We start from the raw sequence: 21,733 nt of genomic DNA, 5'->3' as shown, positions 1-21,733 counted from the left end.
CTGCCTTTGAGGAAATTTTTTTAACTTTTTAACATAGGCTTTTTAAAAATCCTTGACTGGTAACCCAAAAAAAACAAGACATGGCATCCCCCACAATGGAGAAATAGATTACAAATGCATTTTTTAAATTATATTTCCTCACACAAAAAATGTGCTGGGTTTGGTTTAGTTTATTCTAGGGACATAACAGTCACCTCTTTTATGGTTTTACTGACAACTGCTCAGAACATTGTCATCCCTGCTGACTTCCTGTCATCCGTGAACCGGAGATCAATTTGATCATTGGGGCCATTGTGTTGACCGTTATCTGGAAAGCTTGTCAGTTTCCCTTAGCTATGAAATTATTCCTCAGAATGATTGCTGCGAATGGGCCACACAACTTGGGGTGCCATGGTGGTCTTATATAAGCCAATGAATTTCACACAGCATCGTTAAGATTACCATTATTCAGCGTGCCTCATGCCATTATGATGTACTCAAACACAGATTTCTATTGGCCTATTGCTCTACCATGCCTTCTCTCCTATAATTGGACAACAGAAGAAGGATCCACGTCTTCTTCCAATTCTTTGCAAAATGGTTATCATCCATGAGTCAAAAGATCAGAGGGTCAGGATTTTTTCAGCTCTAGCTCAAATAGCTATGATTCTATTAGAATTTAGGGTACACCTGAAGAAAGAAGGAAGTGGGGAAGTGGTTGATATGAAACAGACTATTTTTATTGTATCCAGAATATCACTGGTTAATCATGGGACCTATAGTTATTTTAACATCATTTATATCATGCCCATCATTTGGCAAAATTATATTTGGAGCCAAATCTAAGACGTGAGACTTCAAGCAAGTCACTCAGCCACCTTGGGCCTCAGTTTCCTTCTCTTTAAGGGGAGAAGATTGGATTCTGAGGTCCCTTCCATCTCTAAACATGTGATATTGCGATTCCACTCGGCTCCACTGACCTTTCCTCTGATTGTCCTGAAAATTCTCTAACAATCACAAGGTCTCTGTCTTTGGCCCCTCCCCCTCTTCCAAATTTTTTTTAAACCTATAATATTTTCAGTGGTTTTAGAGAAGCCTTTTAATAGCCAACAAGGAAATTGTCAACTGCACACAAGCCATTTCTTTGTTTTGATACAGTAATGGGCAATTGGAAGAGCCTTCTATCCCACTTTCCAATAGAGCTAAAAAGTCAACAATTCATCAGAGCAGTTTGATGGTGGTATTAGCACTCCCTTGCTCCTTGCCGTGTGTGTGTATCTGTCCATATGTATGATTACGGAATGTAAGAAATAGAAGGAACCTTAGAGTTTGCATTGTGTTGAGTTAGATTGGATTGGATTGGATTGGATTGGACTGGATTGGATTGGATTGGGTTAGGTTGGCTTGGGTTGGGTTGGACTGAAGGAGAGATGGTGCAGGGGACAGATAGTAAATAAGCTTGCTTAGCAAACCTGTCATGCTGTATCCCTTCCTTACTTCAAAACTCTGATGACAACTCAGTTCTACCATCACCAGCCTAACATCCTGTTCACACTTCCCATCTAGTTCATCATAGTGAACATAGCAGAACACCAACAGATCCTCAAAAGCCCATCAAGGAAAATGTTTTGTTCATAAAATAATAGTATTCTCTTGCCCTCCCTGGCATCAGGATCATGCTTGAAGCTGTCAAGAGTAATGAGTAGCATTTAACATTAAGCAGGGGAACACAGTGAGCTCAGGCTGAACATATTATACCAAGACAAAGCCGTCAGTGAATAAAGTGAGGGAAGTGACTGACTTTGGCAGCATCTGAGAGGAAGGAGAAAGGGTGATTGGCCTTTCCTTTTCACATGGTATATTACTCATTACTAGCTCCTTGGACGATCAAATTCCATGAGCCCTTTGATCAAGAATGGAAGGACAGCTACTGGTATTAACAAATGCCTCCAGACAAAAAAAACGCTGAGGTTACACAAATATTTAGGAGAGAATTATGTTTGCTGATAGATTGAAAGACAGGAAAAAGGAGCCGATTTTCAGTGTTGGCTGGGATCTCTTATCTTGAAGAACCTTGCAAAAAAATGAGTTCCCAGTTTGACATCTGTAATCTCATTCTCAGAAGCACAATTTAACAGCCTATCAGAAGTTGTTGCTGGGTTGGGGCCATCAAACAACAGGTCTGTATGGCCTAAGATAGTGGAATGCCAGCAGAGGACCTGCTAGGGACAGTTGGCTATTAACAATGAATACATTCAAAGCCTGTGGATTAGCCTGTACTTCCTTTGTGTTCCAGAACTCTCCATTCCTGTGACTTCCTTGGTTCATCCTGTCATCATGGTGACTGATGATTGTCCCATATCCATATGGAAGCCACTTAAATTTCATTCTGATTGCAAATCTTATGGATAGGGAACAGTGTGAAAGCCATATTGGTGTGGGGCTTTGGAGAAATGGCTTATTGGTCCATTCAAGATCTGTGATTTTATCACATAAAAGAATATCCAACATAGAGCTTGGACTAGTGATTAGAATGAAAGATTTGGGAAAGTAAGTGAGGGGAAACAAAGAGTTTCCATAATATTTTTTAAATCCTACCTTCTATCTTAGAATTGATAGCAAGTATTGATTCCAAAGCAGAAGAATGATAAGGACTGGGCAGTTGGGGTAAAATGACTTACCCAGGGTCATATAACTAAAAGAGACCAGACTTGTACTTGTACAAAAATATTTATAGACATGCTCTTTGTGGTGGCAAAACCTTGGAAAATGAGGGTATGCAATTCAATTGGGGAATGACTGAACAAATTGTGGTATCTGTTGGTGATGGAATACTATTGTGCTCAAAGGAATAATGAACTAGAGGAATTCCATGTGAACTGGAATGACCTCCAGGAATTGATGCAGAGTGAAAGGTGCAGAACCAGGAGAACATTGTACACAGAGACTGATACACTGTGGTAAAATCAAATGTAATGGACTTCTCTACTAGCAACAATGCAATGATCCAGGACAACTTCGAGGGACCTATGAGAAAGAACACTATCCACATTCAGAGGAAGAACTGTGGGAGCAGAAACACAGAAGAAAAACAACTGCCTGATCACAAGGGAAGATGGGGATATAATTATGGATATTGACTCAAAATGAGCACCCTAGGACAAATATCAATAATATGGAAATAGGTCTTGATCAATGACATATGTAAAACCCAGTGGAATTGTGTGTTGACTATGGGAGGAGAGAAGGGATAGAACATGAATCCTATAACCATGGGGAAATGTTCTAAATTAACTAATTAAGTAAAAAATTTTAAATTAAAAAAAAAGAGAGACCAGACTTGAGCCAGGACCTTCTGCCTTTAGCCCTGGCTGCCTATCCACTGAGCCACCTAGCTGCCATTAGCCTCTTTATTACAATATTCTTTTAAAAGTCCCTTTACCCAAAAAACAGTGATATTTCCTACATACCACGCCCTCAATGTCTCTGAGCCTCAGCTTCTTACTCTGTAAACTGAAGGTGACAATTGTTGTGAGGATAAAATGGGATAATGTATGTGAAAGATTTTGCAAACCTTAAACTCATAGAAATGTGTACTCTTGTTATATTCATGCTGTGAGTATAATCTTAAGATACACTCAGAGACCATGTCATGTGGACTTCTCACTCTTCCTTTCTTGTTCCTTGCAGATTATTGGAACCATCCCACTGATGCCTAATCCAGTGCCATCCAGCCAAGCTGCAGGAGGAGCACAAGGCCTCCAGGTGCAGCCAATTACCCCCCAACTACTGACAAATGCCCAGGGTCAGATCATTGCCACAGTCATTGGGAATCAAATCCTGCCTGTGATCAACACCCAGGGAATCACACTCTCCCCAATAAAACCAGGCCAACAGGTAAATAATCATTTAATCAAATGATGAATGATTCTGCACTTTCTGAACATAAAGAGATTTTGAGATTGATGTGGGCTGTCTCTCCTTTACTTTTATTTGGTTTTCCAGAAATTAAAGGTATTCTTAAATTAGAAAACATTCATTAATCCCATTGTCCTTCATTTGAAAAATCAAGTAGTCTTGTTTTCCCCTCTTTTTGAAGACAAGTATGTGTGCACATGGTTAAAGGTATGTGTGAGAGATGGACAGACAGAAGGAGAAAGAAAGATGGTGAGAGACTGAGGGAAGGAGAGAGGAGAGGAGGGAAAGAAAAGAGAGGAAGAAGACAGAAAGAGAGAAAAAGATTCTATGAGCAAGAAATATGCATTTTATAAGATAGCAATAGGGATAATGGCTTAGACCTAAAGGATTCAATATCCTAGAATAAGGAGTGATAGTACCTTTTCTTCTCTCCCTGGTCAGACCACATCTTGAATCCTATATTCAATTCTGGGTACCACCATTTAGGAAGGACATGTAGAATCTGGATGGTGTCCAAAGAAAGATAGCCAGGTTCTGAGTGCCTTGAGTTTATGTCATATTGGGATCAGTTGAAGGAACTGATGGTGTTTAGTCTGAAGAAGAGAAGACTCCATGGCCAAGGGAGGGTGATATTCTTTCTGTCCTCAAGTGTCTGTAGGGCAACCATGTGAAATATAGATTTGTTTTGTTCTTGGCCTTGGAAGACAAGAAACAACAGGAGATGAAGTAGGGGTTAGAGGATAGTCACAGAAGATCAATGTCAAGGAAAGCTTCCTGACAATTAGAATTGTCTAAAAACAAAGTGGGCTTCCTTGGAATGGCTCCCAATCTTAGAAGGTCTTCAAGCAAAAACTACATAGCCTCTTTTCATGTATATTATGGGCAAATAGATAGCATAGTGGATAGCATACTAGACTTGGACTCAGGAAGATCTGATTTCAAATCCAGCCACAGATACTGATTTAGCTAGGTGATGCGAGGCAAATCCTTTGACCTCTCTCAGCTTCAGTTATCCTCATCTGTAAAATGGGAGAAATAATAGCAATTATCCAACAGAGTCACTGAAATGATCAAGTGATACATATTTAAAGCACTATAGAATTGTTGGATATTAGCTATTATTAGAAGGGATTCTTTTTCAAGTTTAAGTTGGACTAAATAGCCAATGAGAGCCCCTCTGATTTTTGGCATCATCAAAGTGATTTTTTTCATGACACTTAATTTGGGGGATATTTTTTCTTTTTATCCCTTTTACAAAAGGGGTAGGAGGAAATCAAGGTCAACTGCTTATCTGTCATTCCCCAAAGGAAGGGGAAAAGAGTGAGGACTGGGAAAGAAAAGCTCATCCTAATTCAAGACTGGTTGTTCCCTCCTAAAGAATTGCCTCTTAAAATAAAGAATAAAAAATATTTTTAAAAATCAGTTCAGGAAAACGAACCATCATATCAACCAAATCCATCATTAATGAAGTGTCCTACACCTATAATGCCCAACTTCTGCAAAGAAGAGAGAGGTACATTCTCATTTCTCTTCTTTGGGGACTAGCTTCATTATTATTTTCCTGCATTCAATTTAAATTGTATTATCAATGTTTTCATTTACATTGTTGAACTCATTTTATATATTGTTTTCCTAATTCTGCTTCACATCAATTCATATATCTTTCCATTTTTCTCTGTAGTTGTCTTATCTTTCATTTCTTGCAATATTATATTCATGTATCAGAACTTATTTAGCCATTCCTTAAGTACTGGGCATCTACTTTGTTTCTGTATCTTTATTACCCACCAAAAATGCAGCTAAAAGACTGTTTAGTATAGATGCAACCTTTCTTTTTATCATCGACCTCCTGAAAGCATTGGGGACCTCTGGGTCAATGCATATAAGTCACTCATTTTAGTAGCTTCCTCAGCATAATTTCAAATTGCTTTCCAGAATGATTGGAACAAGTCAAGTGTCCACCAATAGGATCTTAGTCCATCCTATTGTATTCATCAGCACCTCCTTTATTATCTTTACCAATTTGTAAGATGTGAGATTAAACCCAAGTTTTTACTGATTTTCATTTCTTGTTATTAGTGATTTGGAACAATCACTCATATTCTCGCTAATAGTTTTGGGGTCTTCTTTTGAGAACTGTCTGCTAATAGTCTTTGTACTAATAGTCAAGTATCTACTGGGAAGATTATTTATAATCAAGGAGCCCATCCTTGAACCTGAGCTTGGCATAGTAGTAGATAAAGAGGACTTAAGTCAAGAAGAACTATGTTTGGATCCTGTCTCGAACACTTATTACCTATATGACTGACCCTGGTAACTTACTCCATCTTCCTCAGCTTCAGGTTCCTCAGCCATAAGTGATCATAATAATCGCACCTACCTTACAGGGTTGTATATAAACCACTTTGCAAACCTTAAAAGAGTTATCGAAGTTATGTACATGTTAGCTAGTATTATCTCCTTATCATCATTACTATCAGCTGGCTGCTGCCTAAGCCCTACATCCTGGTCCTGTCCTTGGCTCCATCCTATGGTTCCCAGCTTCTGTAATTCACAGATGATTCTGGCTGCTATGGTTTCGTTGCCATAACAATTTCAAATGTGTTTTTTATTCCCAATGCCTAGTGGAGTGCCTGGCCCACAGTAGGTGCCTAATTAGTGCTTGCTGCTTGATTATTTCCGTTAGGTAGGCTGATGACTTTCAGATTTCTTCATAGGGCTGGAGGTTATAGCAACATCTCAAAAAGATCCAGGTGAGTTCATCTGCGTGACTACTTCCTCCACCAGTGCAGATGGTCACTCTTTCATGTCTCAGCAGAAAGTCTTCATTAGCTGTTACAACCAAAAAAAATCACTCTCTGATGGCTAAGCTTGAACTAAGAGGCCATCCCACATAGCTAAGCTGTTCCACACAATGCCAAGTACATGGATTCTTTCACCATGCCTACGTTCAAAGCCTTTCCAATCTGCTAAAACCAATCAGATGGATTTTTTTAATATAATGGCAGAGGCAGATAGGCGGTACAATGGATTGAGAGTCAAGCCTAAAGAAGCCCTGGGTTCAAATTTGGTCTCCGACACTTCTTAGCTGTGTGATTCTGGGCAAGTCACTTAAACCACATTGCCTAGCTTGTTCATTCTTCTGCCTTGAAACCAATACACAATATTTATTCTAAGTTATAAGGGAAAGGTTTAAAAAATACAATGGCAGGACCTCTAGAGAATTAGAGAAAATTAAAGTTGGAAGGAGAACATCTTCTAATCCAGCCCATACCTGCCTGAGAATCCTTCCTAAGGCATCCCCCACCAATGGGCTGTACAGTCTCTTAGGAATGAGAAAGACGCCACTTTCTCCTAAGTCAATCTATCCCATTTCTGATAGTTCTAATTATTGAATTTTGTCTTGTCCCAAAAATCTCAATCTGCCTCTCTCTGCCTTCACCCATTACTGCTAGTTCTGCTTTCTGAGACCAAACAGAACAAATCCATTCCCTCTTCCATCACAGCCCTTCAAATACTGAGGACAGACCTCATGAGTCTTCTGTTCTGCAGACTAAGCGGTTCTTTCCAATAATCTTCCTATAGCAGAGTCTGCAATCCACTCACCATCTATAACACTCCCCAACCCAGATTCTTTCCAATTTGTCAGTGTCCTTCCTAAAATGTGAGGCCAAGAACTAAATACAAAGCCACAGAGATATTCTGACCAGAGAAGAGGACAAGCAGATTATCCTTTATTCTGGACCGTGACTACTTTAATGACCTCTAAGCACATTCATGTTTAGCTGGCATATTAATCATTCCTTAATTCATAGTGTAGTCCACTAAAACCTCACGATCTTTCTCAGATCAACTGTTGTCTAGTTATGGCTCTATCTCAGATTTATGATGTTGTTTTTGAACCTTTACATTAATTTCTCTTAAATTTCCTCTTATTATAGTTGATCCATCAATCTAGCCCATCAAGACACTCTGAAATCCACACTCAAATATCCACTGGGTCAGCTATCCTCCCCACCTTTGTGTCAACTGTAAATTGGATAAGCGTACCACCTTTACGTCTATCTAAATAATTTATGGCAATGACCAGTAGCAAAGGGCCAAAGACAACTCCTTGGAGCACCTCATTAGACTCATCTCTCCAAGTTAACCATGAGCTATTAAAGATGACTTTTTCAGTCCAGACATTAGATTAGACCAACCTCTACTAGCTCACACTTATCTCTCCATCTTATCCACAATGATGGGCTGAAAGACTTTGTCACATACTATGCTGAAATTTAAATTACTTATATCTATGGCATTCTCCTGAATTACTAGTCTAGTTACCTGGTTGAAAAGAAAATGAGATTGGACAAGCATGAACTGTTCTTGATGAGGCTCTGCTCCTTTTCTAGGTGTCCACGCGTGATCTCTTTCATAACAAGTTCTAGAAATTTCCCTGGAATCAATTAGTTCATAGACTATGTGTGATTCAAGGTTCTAGTCTCTTCTGATTTAAAAAGCAATGAGGGCGTTGGCATTTCTCCAGTCCTGCAGTTCTCTATTCTCCATAGTCTTTCAAAGACCAATAAAAGTGACTCGGTATTCCTATGATATTTTAGTAATCACTTTTGTAATTTGTAAAAGGAAGGTGACATGAACTCATTAAGGACATCTAGATCCCCCTCATCATATATTTTCTAGTACTAAGTTTTAAAGCATTAGTAGGCATTTTGTTATGTCTGTTCCACTCCAAAGATCAAGGAAGATGGAAGCAAGGTGAGAGTGGAGAGGTTCTGCCTTTTCTGTCCCCCATCATCATCATCCTTCTTACTCTAAACAGAGGGTCTATCCACTTCTTACTCCTCATATTTGTTCCCAATACTACTAAAAAATTTTATTTTAAATAAATATTTTTATTTGACCTAATTAGCATCACCATTCTTAGATCATGCTAAGCTTTTGTTCTCAGCCATGATTACTTGCTCTTGGTGACTTTTTAATATCTATTTTGATCAGTATATTCTCTTTGCATAAGTAATGAGTTCATTGATCTAGAACTGAAAGGACCATTAGAGGCCCTTGAGTCCAACCCCCTCATTTTACAGGGGAGGAAACTGAGGACCAGAGAAGTTCAGTCATTTGCCTAAGACACACAGAGAGTCAATAATAGAGTCAAGATTCTAATTTCCATTTTGTAACTCAAAATTCAGTGCTTTCCCCATGCAATATATACCCTTTGTCTTCCTCATTTGAACTATTTATTTTTCTTCAGAATTCAGAATCTTGTGCTTAAGCATCTTCCATCCCTTGTGATTGACTTCTGTAAAATTTTAGGCAATGAGATTCCAGCAAATTGTCCTCAGAACTTTCTGAAATCTGATCTCTCCATAGGTAGGGGGCACATCAAATGCTCCTTGGTGAGCATCAGAGAGCCTGGGCCCTTTGCTATTTACTCTAACTATTGAAGGACCTGAGGTCACTATTCTAAGTCACAGTAAAATGAAAGAAGGAGGAACCGAATGGCATCTATATGCACCCAACCCTGCCCCTAATTCTCTAAATGTGTGGTTTCCTCTCTCTGTGAGCTAAGGAAGTTTTTGTTCTCATATTTTATGAAATATTTTATTGTTGGAAGCAGCCTGCTTTGAAATCAAACATTTGTCATAAATCTTAGAGAAAAATAAATTGTCCAACGTTTCTGCCATACACAGTAGAAATCCTTATTTCTTTCATGGCTGTCTGTCCCATATTTCTTCATGTAAAGAGTTATATTTAAAGAAAAAGTTTGAAGACTGATATCCCCCAGCCTACCAGTGGTTTGGAGCTCTGCACCTCCTCCTGCCTCTGAAGACTTTATGGCCCATGATCTCCTCTGAGTCACAGCCTTTATATCTTGGCTTCAGACTTGCTCATCTCCTGCCGATTTACCCGACTTGTTAACTTTACTACCTGTTTCAGGGCATTTCAAATAGATCTGAGCTAGACTTTAAAAAGTTAACACCAGGAAATAAAGGAGTTCATTTATTTCCACTGCTTTCCATGGAAAGGTAGCTTGGGGTGGCAGAAAGAGGCTTGTGCTAGGGATCAGAATGCTTGTATATGAGTTCCATCTCTGACACTTAAGAGCTTTGGGACGCTGGTCAGGTCTCTTAGCCTCTGTTTTTCTCATCTATAAAACAGGGATAATGCCCAGATCACCACCTATGCCACTGAGTTACTGTAAAGAAAACACTTGGGGAATCTTTTTTTTTAACCCTCATCTTCTGTCTTAGAGTCAATACTGTCTATTGACTCTAAGGCAGAAGAACATTGAGGGGTAGGCCATGGGGGTGAAGTGACTTGTCCAGGGTCACCCAGCTGGGAAGTGTCTGAGGCCAGATTTGAACCCAGGACCTCCTGTCTCTGGGCCTGACTCTCTATCCACTGAGCTACCCAGCTGCCCCTTATGGAATCTTAAAGCCCAACATCTATATGTGTAATTACTCAGTCTGGCTAGGTATTGCCTATTGTCACTGAATCCGCAAACCTAGCATAGATGCTTAGTAAATATCTGCTAATCGATTCATTGATTGAGCTTCCTTTAATTAGGTTCAGGTTGCCTGTCCCATTTGAATATGAGCTCCTTGGACAGGAACTCGTTTTACTTTTTATTTGTGTCCTAGAAGCCCTTCGCCCAGCCTGTGTGAGTGCTTAATAAATGCTTGTGGGCTCGTCAGAGCTGGCATTTGAATACATGCTAAATTCATTAAGCAAATGCAAGAGAAAAGGTTGATCAAGTCCCGAGTTCTGGTGACAGACAATATGTCTGCTGTCCAATGACCCGCTGCGTTCACAGAGGCTCGTTATCAGAGATTGGCTGCAGAAGTGTGTGTTTTTCAACCACAGCGATTCTTTTTTAAAACCTTATTAACTTATATGGAGGATATTAGCTGCATCTTAGAGCAGAATGCCTAAACTAATAAAAATCATTGTTTTAACAAGATGTGCTGGGCACTGGGTATACAAAGACAGAAATGAAAATGGCCATTATCTCAAGGAGCTCACTTTCTGTTGGAGGGAAACAACACAAACATGGTGCTTCCCCTAAGAGGCTCCCCTAATCTGTACTTGAAGTCAATATTTAGGTCCCCAGATGGCAAATGCTTCTCCCAGGTCCTGGGATACTCTGTAGATCTGCACTCCTAAAACAATAGCTTATGAGCCCCTACTGGTGGGCTTCTACTTGACAGTCAGCTAGTAGACACAACTGTCTCATAATTAACAAAGGCATTTACTTAAATAGTACAGGACAAATGATTGATACAAAACATTGTCCCCCGTAAACCTGAGCTATGCCCTCCCCCAATCCATGAGAAAAATGAGCCCAGACTTAAGAGTATAATGATAATGAAGCACACATAAAAGAAACACATGTAGCCAAAGCAACTTTCTCCTCAGTCCACCAGAACGTTAACGTTCATTATGTCCCTCTGGATTCTCTCTGCAGCTATTCCCTCTGGTGAATGGTTTGCTTATCTGTGCTCTTCTGCAGCTCAACCCTTGATTACAGAGGCTAGTTCTGCCTTGAATCCAAGCTCTTTTTTGCTTCCAAGGTCATGTTTCTTTGACTTGCTACCTCCCTGAGTGGCTATATTTCTGTGACTCTGTTTGGGGAGTGTAAATGCATGTCTACCCCACTACTAGCTCTTTCCTAAATTCCTAAACTGACAAATTCATAAACTGCTACGGCAGGTTCTCTTACTAAAGTAGTAAATCTGCTATAGGATGTCATTTCTAGTGAGGAAAAGAGAGACTCTCCCATGGCTTCCTTCTGGTAGGCAGAGGGGTTACATTCTACAAAGCTGCTCTAAGGCTGAACTGTCTTGATCTCTCATCATGTTGACTAGTTCTAGTTAGCAGACTTAAGAATGCAAAAGGTTCCAGAGATGTAGCCAGCCAATTCCAAACACCCTTCTCAATTCAATCAAAGAAAATATTCATATTTTGTAAAGGGATCACCAGGCATCACATCATTTAACAGCATTTATTACACTCTCGGAATATGTCAGTCATTCCTCATTACTTCTGCCGTGTGCCCTTTATTTTCAGTGCCATCAATTAAAGGAGTGGAAAGAATCAATTGGTCGATGACCAACCCTTTCCCTTTTGTCCAACTACCCCCAAAAAGGCAGAAAAGGAAATACAAAGAAATTTGAAGAGAAAGAGAGCACTCATTGCTTGGAGGAGGTACCGCCTGAGCTGAGGCTTAGAGAAAGAAAAGATGAGGATGCTAAAAGGTGGAGATGAGGAGGGGAGGGTAGAAACCTCCTGTAAATGCCAAAGGTGAAGGATGCAGTGCCAAGCACAGGGAAGAGCCGGCCGCCCAGCCTGGCTGCAATGTAGAATGTCTGGAGTAGGATGGAGATAAAACCAAAAGAATGGAGATCAGATTCCCGGAGGATATCTGGAGGGAAAGCACAAGACGGGTGAAAGGTTGGAGCTGCTACACCGATAATGTAGCATCAACTAGAGATCAAATGAGATAAAATATATGTAAAGTGCTGGAAAACTTTAAAGCCCTATAGAAATTTGAGCGGCTGTCGTTAAGCTAGGAAAAGGACCGATAATCCTCTGTAATTTTATCTGATATTGCCCAAGGCAGCACTGAAATCTCAATCAATAATATTGCTGGAAAAAGAAAACTCTAACTCTCTTACATGCTATTTAATAGCAGGGTTATTTTTAACATAGAAAATAATGAAATAAAGCCAAATTTTACGTGAGTCATAGCTCCTTGAGATCTTCTTTTGCTTCTTTGGTGATGAGGATAGAGTGGTAGAACAGGGGCAGGTTAGACAGAGAATCAGAAAATCAAAATTATAAGATTTCCTATAAAGATTGAGTGAAAAATGAATGCAGGAATGAAAAGCACTTACTAGGCAGATAGGTGGCGCAATGGAGAGAACCTGACCCCAGAGTCAAGAAGACCTGAGTTCAAATCCAGCCTCAGATACTAACTAGCTATGCGACTTTGGGCAAGTCACTTAACCTCTGTCAGCCTGTTTCCTCATCTATAAAATGTAACTGGGCAGCTAGATGGTGTAGTGGATAGTGTCAGGCCTGGAGCCAGGAAGACTCATCTCCCTGGGTTCAAATCTGTCCTTAGACACTTACTAGCTGTGTGATGACCCTGAGCAAGTCATTTCTGTGACTCAGTTTCCTTATCTGTGAAATGAGCTGAAGAAGGAAATGGCAAACCACTCCTGTATCTTTGCCAAGAAAACCCTAAATGGGGTTACAAGGAGTTAGACAGGACTGAAACATCTGAACAACAACAAAAATGGGAAAAATAATAATAGCACCTACTCCAAGGCTTGTTGTCAGGATAAAATGAGATAACATTTGTAAAGCTCTTGGTAAACTTTAAAGTGTTGAATAAATGTTAGCTATCATTATATATATATAATATATTATATATTATATATAATATATTATAATAAAGCTGTTATTATTATTACTCTGTGCCATTTTTGCTTTGTAAACTACAAAGCATTATATAATGGAGCCATTGAAAAAAGAAATGGAAACAACCTCTATCTTTTCCAGGATCTAAGTATGGAAAGGGCAGACGTTGTGCTAGGCACAAGAGGTGCAGAAACAAAACTGAGGCTCCCCTCACCCTCGGAGAACTTACATTCTAACAGGAAGAGGAAATGACATCCAGAAGAGTCAGTCAGCGAGCATTTGGTAAACACTAAACGCCAGCCAGTGTGCCTGGTGCTGGGAAGTGGGAGCCACAGAAGGGGTTTTGTTCTGGGAAGCTGCAGGGATGGTGAGAGGAGCCACCCTGGAGATGCCTGGCAGACCCTCTCCAGGAGCGATGGCAAGATTGAATTGACTTCAGGTCCAGAGGTGGACAGGAAAGTCTTGTCCAGTGGCCAATGAGTGGACAAAGCGCTGGCGGAACTGAAGCATCCCAACACGGCTACCTTCGTGATAAATGAAGGCAGAAAACAAAAGGCAGCAGCAGGTCCATGAAAGGACAGCTCACAGACCCTCCTTAGGGAGACAAAGGAAGGAGCGGCTGGATTTGGTTTCACTCTCTTTCCAAAGGCAACAGGAAACATCATTTCGAGGGACACTTAGTCATCTTTCCTGGCTTCTAATACCTGGAAGATAATTGCAGCCTATGAGCCAACACCTGTTAAACAGAGGAAGATGAAACAGTGAAATTCTATGAAGAATTTATGAGACTCTCCCCCCCCCAAAAAAAAAAACACATCAGCAATTCATCCTGGATGGCATTGATGCAAATAACCACCAAAACAAAGAACAAAATAATAGCAAATATCTGCTACATATTGCTTTAAGGTTGGCAAAGTGCTTTGGCATATTATCTACCTTGATTCTAAAATAGGCACAGGGCAACAAAAAAAGTTGGAAAATACACGTCCGGATTAAGAAATTATTCAAATACTTGCACACTGTACAGAAGCCACACGCACATATATGTGTGGAATTATGAGCACTTTATTCAGGAGGGGAATTAAGAGCCACTAGACTTTACTACCAGGGAATAATAATGCCATAAATAAAGTTAATACTATTTCAATAATAATCATTAGCATGTGCGTAGCATTTTTTTTGCAGGAATGCGCTAGAGCCCGCTTGTCACGGCTCTCAGGGGCTAATTGTTTAATTTTCACCCTGAGCAATAACAGCAGAAATTGACAAACACTACAAATCAGGGCTTGATTTATTATTTTCTTGATTGTCTAGTCCAGTGATAGTGAACCTTTTAGGGACCAAAGACCCAAACTGCAACCTTTACACCACATTGAGCCCCCCGCCTTACCCCAGACAGGGGAGGGAGAAAGCTCTCCCACTGGGCTGCTGGGCAGAGGGGTGGGTCGTGTGAGAAATGTTCTCAGGAGCACATGGGGATACGGAGGGGAGCAGCCCCCTCTGACACGCGTGCTATAGGGTTGCCAACATAGGTCTAGCCTCAAGAAAGCAATGCAGAAATTGTTAAGATGCAATTTAAACTTTAAAATATATCCTGCATTTTTGGAGAGCTTCTTATTTAACATTTACCCATTTACCACCACACTCCTGGCTCTAAGATTTTCAAAGTGCTTTGTAAACATTATCTCATTTTAGCCCCATAATAACCCTGGGAAGTAGGTGTTGCTACTATCCCAATTTTACAGATAAAGAAACGAGGCAGACAGAGATTGTGCGATTTGTTTAGGGTCACACAGCTTGAAAGTATCTGGGCAATACTCTGCGGTATTCCTAATTCTAGGTCCAGAGCTGTATACATTGTGCCACCTAAGTACTTGTTTCTCACAACGAGGAGTTATTTCTGAATCAGTTGTCTTACAGTCAAACCACTGGACTGTTAAAATAAATATCAAAATCAATACCCAATTAGAAGGAATAATTTTAAAATATTGATTATAATCAAAGCATCTAAAGTCAGATTTATTAATACAATTCAGTGAGTCAGTTGCCACGCATTTATTAAGCACCTACTATGTCCCAAGGAAACTATTGATTGTAAAAATACAAAATGAATAAGGAATAGATGTAGAAAAGTCACCTTTTTCTATACTTCTTACTCTTTCAAAATTTTCTCCAGCCTAAAGAAGTCACCACAACAAGAATGTCAGAATAGCCTAGAAACTCCTTCATCCAGCAAACACTTGATCTTCTTGCCAAACAAAGAGATATAAAAGCCAAGGATAATATTGATTTAGAATATAAACTCATATGAAAAAAACTTTTAGAGGAAGGATTAAGGACAATTGCGAGGATCACTCACAAAATAATGAGAAACAGTAGAGGGGAAAGTTAGTTTATAGATAGTTTGGTGAGAGACTCAATTAAGCCAGATTATCTAAAGAGTATTTGAGGGCAAAATTGGAAGGCAGACAACAATCAAGCCTAAATTATTCATTTTTATTATTCATTATTATTCAATAAAATTTGTAAAGATTTCTCTAACAATTTTCTCCACCAATGCCAATAGAACTATATTTAGACTTTTATCTAGCAATTGACAGTTTACTACATTGTAAAGCAGAAATGACTCCAAAGGAAACAATGAGAGGAGGAATAGCTAGATCAACCCAAACATACAAAGAGAAGGTCCATTCCAGAGGTCACATCATTTTTATAGCATTGAAGGATCAATTCCCAAAGTATCTAAAAAGAAGAGAAAATATTGAATGAATGAAAATATTCATAAACATAATTACTATCCCCAAAGAAAGATCAAGAGAATGTGAATAACTACTGATCCACGTGCCTTCTTTCTCATCACAAGATCTTTGAGGGAATAATTTGTACACATGTTGAGGATAACCTTGATAAGAATGTGAGAGAATAGTAAAGATTTTTCCAATTTTCTCTAACAGACCAAAAGTTTACAGTCATACTTGTTAAAAGGTGCAGAATATATGGACCACCACCGTGCTTATTAGTTCTCTATATTAAAAAAAGCAGATGATTCAGTCAAGTAAAATGTTACCACAAAAGCCATCCTTCAACAAGATGTCTCCTATTCATATGGTAAAATTACACAATGAGGAGATTTTGCTTGATGATTCTCTGATTGTTCCCATCCAGTGATGAGACATAAGGCCAGAAGGCACATTCACCAAATGTTTATTCTTTCATGGTGTTTGCTTAGTGCCTTTATGAAAGGGGGAGTTCCAAAGATGGTGAAGTCCTCCAGATGTTCCTGTTTGTGGATGATGCCGTGAGAATTACATTGTCTTATATTGCAAAGCCTTCTAAAAGGGGCCCCAAATCACAAGAGTTCAACTTAACTAGACACATAGCAAAATTCATGTGGTTAAAGAAAGCCTATTGTCCATACTTTAATATGCACCTGGATGAACAATGCATAGCTCTAGTCCTTCGGTGCATATATTTTGGGTAGACACTACAGAGAGGAAATTCACTGTATCTGGAACTGGATAGGTAGAAGAAAAAGGGCTCTATTGTGCTTAGGAAAATCATACAATGACACCACGCCTCTCCTTCAACTTGTCAGTGAGTTAGGGGGAATATCTCCCCCAAGAATGTGAAGACTTTCCCCTGGTGGAAAGGATGAATGAGAACAACTTGTTCCCATGACCATGAAGGCAGTTGAGGCAGGTGCTGTGAAAGGCTAAGAGCTTGGTCAGACAACAAATTTGCATAAAAAGGCTAGAACACCTAAGCAATAATGAATCACATTCAGGAACCATCATAAAAATATCATCAAAGAGATATGAGATGAGGGAAGCAAGGTGACTCAGTAGCTAGAAAGCCAGAAGTGGAAAATGGATATTAAGATATTGATTCCAAGACAGAAAATTATAATTGAAAAAAAAAAGACAGACAGACAAGAGAGGGAGGAAGGGAGGCAGAGGAAGGGACAGAGAGAGAGGGAGAGAGAGGTGGGAGGAGGAAGAGATGGAGAGATAGAGGAGAAGAGGGAGAGGGAAAGGGAGAGGGAGAGAGATGAGATGAGATGAGATGAGATGAGATGAGATGAGATGAGATGAGATGAGATGAGATGAGATGAGATGAGAAAAAGAGTTGGTTTAGTCATATAGCAAGACCACAGGATGGTAGCCTGGATGCTCCTTTAGCATACAGGTAACGTTAAGATATCCAAAGGAAGGTTTGCACCATACTGGGTGGACCCCTTCCAGGAAGCTTGGAGGAGAACATGAGAAAAGAAATAAGAGTAGCGTAGATTATATAGGCATGGACAGGTTGTGTGCTCTGCTTTAAAATCCCAAGGATTAAAGATTATTTTTTATCTCATTGGGATACAAACCTAGTAGTGATATTGCTAGATCAAAGAGTAAAGATTATTTTTTAAAGATATGAAGCATACTCTGTATTTTCCATACTTTTAGTAAATCTTCACCCTTTCTCAGTTCTCAAGGATAATTGGTGATGGCTACGGCCAATTGCAACAGATAATATTGATACTGTCTCATGAGCATTAAAATAGATATCTATCTTTTCCTTTAATAATCAGTAAACTACAACCGTACTAATCATCATATCTTACTGACCACAGATGTTACTTAGCTGCTTGAGGAGACTCTGCTTTGTAAGAGGAATTATTTCAGTGTTTATTAGGAAGTGCCTATTGTGTCAAAAACCAAATAATTTTATTAGAACAGGAGAATAAGCTCTTAGCTGAGGAAAAGGTCACCCATTTTTGCTTTGTAAACTCTGGCACTTTGTAAAGTACTAGATTAAGAAGCCATTAAAATAAAGACATAGAAACCACTTCTTCATGTCATAGAAGTATGGAAATAGTGGGAGATGTTTCTACTTCTCTCAGATTTTTAAGTACTGGACATAAATATGGAGCTTTCCTAAATAATCTACTTTTTAAAAATGTTTAATACAAACACGGTATTCCATATTCTAGAGTAGGGCAGGAACTATGTTAGCCTCTACAACATTCAGAATTCATTGTCTGCATATAGTAGCAAATAGCTAAGAGAGAAACAATGATTATATTTTAACATAATAATATAAAGCTTGACAGTGAAAGGATAGTGATAGCTATTTTCCAGATTCTATCTGAACTTTAGAATTACAATTTGAGTGGTAAGACACGAGAGCACATTGAATTCATTTTTTTCCTGAACCAACATGTTAGGGCGTTAGTGGTGATAGAGTAAAATCTCTCTTCTGAGCCTTAGGAGGATAGTAAAGAATATCTAGATCAGAGCTGAAAATATAGGAATGATGGGCATGGAGCCAGGGATGGAGTTCATCTAATGAGACCTAGTAAAACTATATTTGCCCACAGTTGCAAATCTGATCATGAGGTCTTTAATACTGAAAAGAAAGAGAAAGGAATAAAATAGCCTATTTATATTCACCAAGCTAGACACCATAGAAAGTAGGCACAAGACAGAAAGAGCAGCAATAGTGATTCCCAATAAATCACAGATGGCAAAATCCAAGAAGGGAGCTAGTAATAAAACCCATAGTCTCGTACATCTATACAACAATGCCTAAAGCATGGGTTATCAAGGAAGGTGAATTAGAGAGCCTAATGCAAGCGGAAAAATGACCAATATCATTTGTTGGGAAAAAGGGAATCAGAAAAGCTAAACATTGTGGAGAATAGTTAGATGAATCCAAGGGTAAGAGAAAAAGAACAGAAGAACTAAAAACATGAACAAGTTGGGAAATAGATTACAAGTGGGAGAAAGTAGCATGATGTAATAGTGATAAGATATTTTCAGTTCTTAGATCTACTGTAATTTTTGCTGCCAGCAATGGAAAAACTGATAAAGTGCAGGTTTGCTTTAAGGACAATTTCATCTTTCAAAAGGCTGTAGAAGTGGTGGAGCAACTGCTATTCTGAGCTTGGTGCTGACCAACCAAAAGTATATGGTTCCTGATGTAGAAATTAAGGGAAACTTGAGTGGAAGAGATCCAGAAGAAGGAGGAAAACTGGGTATAATGTAATATGCAACTGAGATTTGGAAGAGAGTACATTTCAAAGGGTTCAGAAAAGTTTCGGAGTATCATGGAACCTAAAATCTAAGAAGAATGTTGAGCCAAAAGGTCTGTATCAGAAGTTCATTTTAAAAAAATTCTGAGGACGTGAAGAGAAATCATTCAAAGGTCAATGATACTTGGGCAAAACAAAGATGAATAAGATGGAAGTGAAACAAAAAAATAATAAGTTAGTTAAGCTTCTAATTGCCCTTATTGAATTCAAGTCATCAAGTCCCTACTGACTTGGGTATCCATCAACCTAAGATATTGAAGGAACTAGTGGATGTGATTACTGAGCAACAGTCATTTACCTATGAAAGATTGTGAGGAACAGGAGAGGTGCCTTAGAACTGGAGAACTGGTGTGCTTATCAACTTTACACATAACACACAGCTGGGAGGGAGAGATCACATGTTGTATGACATGAGGATTCCAAAATATCTCCCCCAGCTAAAGCACTGGCCCACATCTAATAAGATAAAATTGAACAATAACATTTAATGCCTTATACCTGGGTTCAAAAAATCAACTTTCAAATACCACATAAGGAATCCACGATTGATAGCAGTTTATCTAAAAGAGAAAGTTTTCATGGAATTCAACCTCAAAATGAGTCAATAATATGAGAAGATAAATTTTAAAAAGCTACTGCAAGATTATGCTGTTTTAAGAGGAGCACCGTGTCTGCAATAAGAAAGGCAATGGTGGCCCCTGAACCCTACCTTAGTGAAAGCACATCTTATGTGTCACATTAGGTTCTAGGTACCATATTTTGGGGAGAACATTGCTAAGCTGAACATCATCTTAGACAGGGTAACCAGGATAATGAAGGACCTAAAATCATGCCACCAGGGAATTAAAGGGAAAAGGTTAAAGAGTTGTAAATATTTAGCTTATAAAAGAGAAGGCTTGGTAGAGTTATGATAGCTGAAAGAATGTCATCATGGAGAAGTCTCAAATGTGTTCTTCAGAGCAGCAGAGGATAGAACTAGGAGCTGTGGTGTGCGTATGATAGAGGCAAATTACTACTTAATGTCTAAGGGAAAGTTTCTTTACAATTAGAGTTATTCAAAAGTATGTCACATTGCCTTTGGAGGCTGAGGATTTGTCCTCACTTCAAAGGAAAGTTGGATGATCCTAATTGGATATTTTGAAGTGTGGGTTATGATGAAGGTTTAAATTGAGGTAAATAAACTCTCAAGCTCCTTCCAGTTTGGAGATTCTGTGGCATTTCTGTTACAAAACCAGTAGGTGTTGCTTTGTAGGGTAGAGAACACTTCCTCCTTTCTGCTCCCTCGTCCCTTCTCAGTATTTTTCTCCTGCTAAAATGTGCCATAGAGAGGTAGCAAGGTTTGAGAATAAAGAACTGGCTTGGGTTCAAGACCTGCTTCTCACACATTTTGGTGTTATGACCTTAGGCAAGTCACTTAACTTTCCAATGCAAAAGACAAATCGGCGAGACAGTCAGTTGAACAGTTGTTCATCCACACTGATAGTGAGTTTCTTCTCCTAGATTAGTGAAATCACAGGTATAGTCCAGATAAATGTGATGTACGTATCCTGAATGGGTTTGAGCAGAGATGTAGTTGCAAAGGAGGCATCTCAGAGGGTTCTGACTGACCAATCAAGCTTCAGAAGTACCAGAGTGCACAGGGCATTCTGGTGTGTTATGACTTTCTTTAATCTGAAGAAAAATCACTTCATGAGATTCACTTTCTCATTTCTCTTCTTAGCTACCTGGACAAAGAGCATAAGAGATTAGCTTTTTTCAACTGGGTGTCAGCGTATTTGCTTGTCATCCCACCTAATTTGTTCATAAACACTGGCTTATTTCTAGGCTTCCTACCGATGGGATTGTGCTTTCAAATATTCAAGAATTGGGGGAGGTGGGTAGGAAGGGAGGAAGGTGTAAGAATATTGGAAAGATTGGAGAAGCCCAGGTTAGGACGGGCTTTTCAAAGCCAAGCAGATAATTTCAAATTTAATCTTGGAGATGATAGAGAACTACTGGGGAGTTAATTAAATGGGAGAGTGACATGGTCAGACCTAGCCTTTAGGAAAATGAATTGAACAGCCCAATGGAATTTCCACAGTAATTGGTTCTTTCCTGCACACACTCTACCTGAAATTACTTTGTGTTTACCTTTGTTGATATTTTGTATTGATTGATCTATGTACATGTTATTTTCATCTGAGAAAATGTAAGCTCCTTGAAAGCAAGGGCTGTCGTGGTATGCTCACTAAATTGGTACCTGGAGTCCTTCAGTAACACTTAGGACTCAAACATTCCCCCAAAATGGTGGATTGGAAGTATACTGAGCCACAGGGAGGATTCCTTAAC

The 21,733-nt window shown here is 39.2% G+C and overlaps 1 protein-coding gene across 1 annotated transcript in view; it reads left to right on the top strand.

Annotated features, from left to right (window-relative positions):
• POU6F2 (POU class 6 homeobox 2) overlaps positions 1-21,733 on the top strand; it is a 259,799-nt gene that overhangs the window by 225,277 nt on the left and 12,789 nt on the right. The window contains exon 6 of the mRNA XM_044675391.1: positions 3,670-3,876. Coding sequence (XP_044531326.1) covers positions 3,670-3,876 — 207 coding nt within the window. The remainder of the gene's footprint in view (positions 1-3,669; positions 3,877-21,733) is intronic.

The sequence above is a fragment of the Gracilinanus agilis genome, chromosome 1, assembly GCF_016433145.1.
Source record: "Gracilinanus agilis isolate LMUSP501 chromosome 1, AgileGrace, whole genome shotgun sequence".
NCBI lineage: Eukaryota > Metazoa > Chordata > Mammalia > Didelphimorphia > Didelphidae > Gracilinanus > Gracilinanus agilis.
Note: the sequence above shows the minus strand (reverse complement) of the source record. Positions and strands in the feature narration are given on the sequence as shown.